The sequence below is a fragment of the Lotus japonicus genome, chromosome 5 (genome assembly GCF_012489685.1).
Source record: "Lotus japonicus ecotype B-129 chromosome 5, LjGifu_v1.2".
NCBI classification, from domain to species: domain Eukaryota; kingdom Viridiplantae; phylum Streptophyta; class Magnoliopsida; order Fabales; family Fabaceae; genus Lotus; species Lotus japonicus.
The window spans coordinates 57,291,983-57,295,975 of NC_080045.1; the positions used below are offsets into that span (position 1 = coordinate 57,291,983).

The 3,993-nt window shown below is 32.4% G+C and overlaps 1 protein-coding gene across 1 annotated transcript; it reads right to left on the reverse strand.

Annotated features, from left to right (window-relative positions):
- Positions 1-2,151: 2,151 nt before the first annotated feature.
- LOC130718414 (glutaredoxin-C11-like) lies at positions 2,152-2,846 on the reverse strand. Its single transcript, XM_057568998.1, has one exon. The coding sequence runs from the start codon at positions 2,762-2,764 to the stop codon at positions 2,456-2,458; it is 309 nt and encodes a 102-aa protein (XP_057424981.1). The 5' UTR covers positions 2,765-2,846; the 3' UTR covers positions 2,152-2,455.
- Positions 2,847-3,993: the final 1,147 nt, after the last annotated feature.

Below are 3,993 nucleotides of genomic sequence, written 5' to 3' on the forward strand. Positions count from 1 at the left end.
TTCCATGTGTTCCATATTAGTGAAAAGCTTGATGGCTAAGCGCATAGGTTTTAATGGGAAACTTCTATTATCTATTATTATTAACGAAAAAGGGACCCTCAGCTCAGGAAAGACATTATATATAATAAGGCAAATATGCTTGCAACCGATTGAAATGAATATATATTTATCCCATGGGAAGTGGGAGCAAGATTGTATGAAATCTCTTTGGATAAAGAGTGTAATTGAAGCAAGTTTTCTTCAAAGTATTTAAAACCTAACAAAATTATAATAATACTCATTTTAACACTCTTTTATGAGCTGATAATTGTGTGAAATGTATTAAATTATTAATCTCATTCTTGATTTGCTTCACATGGATGTGTTAACCAATAAAAAAGAGATGTTGAAAAAATAGTGTTATGCAAGTATTTTGACTATTTTCATCTATGCAACCATGGACAGATCTACTTGAAGGCTAGGTGTGTTTTTCTTTTTTTTTTCAAAAAAAAAATTTATATGCTTGACAAGAAAACCCAACATCTAATTGCAAGTTATTTTTCAATCTAAAGTTTATTGTTTTGATTTTACTCATGTCTCTAATTGCAAATTATTTTTCGTCTCACAATTAAAAATCACAATTTACAGAAAAGAAATTAAGAGATAACCCAAAGGAGAAGACCCAACATCTAATCCTAATAGAATCAGGAGATTCTTCTAAAATAGTTTAATTAAGGAGTGTGTTTAAATTTCTTAGAGATATAATTTCTCTATATGTACATTCACAAATATCTAAACTATGAAATTATTGTCTAAGTTTTAAACATCAAGTTACTGTAATTGCTCTCTTTAGTCTTTTCTTGTACATTCACAATTTTCTTGTGTTCGTTGGTTTTCTTCTATTTTTCTTGTATATGCAGTTTTGCTTGAGTTTGGTATTTGTGGGTAGCAGTCTGTGTAAGTAGAACTTTCCAATAAGATCACAAATTAGAAAAGTTACACTTTGTTGTCAAGTATCTTGTGTTCTGTGCTTTGATGAGTTTTGTAACCTGCTATGTGATGTTGTGAATTTCTCATGCACCTCCTATTTTTCGACATCCACTATTAGTGTAGTATAGATTGTTGTTTTCATATTGTATTTTTCTGTTTTATTGTTCCTGTTTCTTTACTGTACTGTTGTTTTCATTTGTTTCTTTTGTTATATTTTGTTGTAAGCCTAGTCCTTCTTGGACTATAATCTCTTCTATTTCCATGAGAAGCTTTTTCTCTTTTTCGAAAAAAAAATTTCAATATATTTTAGTTTATAATTTCTTTTATGTTTAACCACATTGATATATAAGGTCTGGATCCGCCCCTGCATGCAACTCATTAAATTTTGCTAATTTAAATTTTGTGATTGTCTAACTTGCATGTCTTGCGTTGCCTTATGAAGTTATACCTTCATTGTAGCTATTGTTTGGACCAGTAACATTATTTATAAAGTTCGAGTTAAAACAAGTAAAATTTCCTACTCATTTATTTTAAATATTATTAGTCCACATATGAAGAGAATGGGTAGCTCACTTGGTGAGTTAAGGAAAATGAAGGGTATGGAAAGGTGAAAAGCTAAGTTTTAAAGGACTAATTTACTAACAATTAACAATTAACATTTGCCTATAAAAAAATTTAGTTCACATATGAAATATTATTAGTCTAGCTAAGATGATATTATTTATACCAACTTTTACAACTCTTTATACCGGCACATATGAATATGATGAATTGTGCTACTTTAATTAATGGCATAATTAACATTTTTCTCCATTAAAACAACTCTAAAAAGTTTGATTTGGATCATCTCCGGCCTCTATATTCCATAAAATAAACTAATAGTACCTGAACTTCTTTGACAGAAAAAGAATCATTAATTAAGCAATCTTAGCCTTTGAAAATAAAAAAGCAATGGTCATGATTTACATGAAAAATTTCTATAGAGAACTTAGTTTGAAAGATCCATTTTGAAAAAGTTTATGAACCCCACACATTTTTATGTTTTCGCTTTTGTCATTCATGTTGTATTTTTGTCCCACTTAGTTTTAGCTTTGAATCTTTGAGCTGCTGCAGTGAACAAATTCACCACTTTTCTCCGACCTGAAAACTACCATTGCTAATACCTAATGGTGTAAAGAGTGCTATTCCCAGAAAGTTTAAAATTGCATTAACTTAAAGGAGAGTAGTTTTCTCCCCCATGATCATTGAACAAGATTCATATAACTTCGTAGGCATTTGCCACAGTGGGCTATATAGCCTTTAAGTGAAAACCAGAAAGAAAAAAAAAACCAAGACTACTTATTTACATACATTTTTTCCACACAATCAAAACAGGACACTCAAGAAAAACAAGGTGTGTCCCATAACTCTTTAACACTGTCAGCATCGATCAATGCTCCTTCCTGCTAGCTACTGCTATATATGGAGCTTATTCAAAGTCTCATAGCTAAAACCAAATGGCCCTTGCAGCCATGAGCATTTGTTTCAGAGAACCATCAACATGGAGGGAAATCACATCTCTTGAAGACCCTACGAATTTCCCACCAATGAAAACTGCAGGAACCGAAGGGCTACATCCCAAGCTCCTCAAAGCCTTCTCCATTTCCTTGCCATAGGGATCATTGTCAAGCTCATGCACTGCAGGGCTTGCTCCAAGCTCATAGAAGAGCTGTGTGATGCTGTGACACATGTAGCACGAACTCTTGGTGAATACAACAGCAGCTCTCTTTGATGCCAAATCCTTCACTCTGTCCATTACTGAAAATTTGGGGGAAAACAAAGTTAAGTCTAGGAAAGCTTGTGTAATTGTTCTGTTTTGCTTGGTGGACTTTGAGATTTCATCATCTCTCATTTATAGTGGTTGTGTGAGGATATGAATAATCTAGAAAAGTAGAGAAACAAATTAATTATACTTTTTTTTTATGAAACACGGTATATATTCTCTACAGAGGAAATCATGTTTGAGCAGATAGGACTAACCGTGAATAACAAAATTGATCTTCACAAACAATTACATTTAGCAGACTTAAACCTAAGACTTATACTTAAGCTAGAAGAGTCTGATATCAGTTGATCTTACGCGTTTTGCGGTAAATTTATTATTAAATTAATTGTAGTTGAATGGATAGGAAATGGAAAGAAATTATAAAGTTTTTCAGATATTTGTTTGGATAAGGAAAATGCCCCTAATTATTTTGACATTTGATACTCTGACATGGACAAGTTGCATCTAGCATCATACTGTAAGTGATAGTAATTCAATTCACTTGGAGTGGCTGTGGGAGCAATCAATGAAGGAATAAGAACCATGGTATGATAATTTATTGCTTGAAAAAATTTCTTTCGGCCTTGGTTCGGAGCATCAAGATGATTATTCTAATGTAAAATTTATGGTAACTTCTCTGAGACAGATGGCACAAAACAATGTTGCGTTGTCAGCACAATCTGTTGAAAGATTGGAATCCTATATCCAATTAGAATTAGTAACGCTAGGCAAAGTCAAAGGCTATGAAAGAGTTCCAAGTGTCATATACAGGCAAACCACACATTGCTGACATGGCAAAGCTTAACTTATTAACTCACATTCATCTAAAATCAAAGATAAAAACCAGTCCCAAACTCATTTAATTGAAAAAAATCTCTCTGTTTAGTTCTGTACTGCGTAATGCACGCATTGATTTTGGAGGGATGGATTAATCTTACAATTATCAACTTTGATACTTTAGTTAAGAAAAAAATAGATAAAAAAACAGTAAAAGGGTGAGAAATGAAGAAAAAAAAACAACATTCAGAAAATAAAGAAAAATGATTGTGCTATTAATTGAGTATGATTAAGGGCTGTCTAACTTACACCAAAGAGTATTTAATGTTAGTCAAATTTGATGAGCAACGCGAGATATACGAGGTATTAAGCCGAGTTGCGAATACGATTAGTTTGGTCTGCCTCACCCGTTGAGGTCAGGTTTAGCGTTAAGGGATTAAAGT

Bases quoted from the DNA above. Each gene is read 5' to 3' on its own strand.
- LOC130718414 (XM_057568998.1), bottom strand. From the start codon at position 2,764: ATGGACAGAGTGAAGGATTTGGCATCAAAGAGAGCTGCTGTTGTATTC.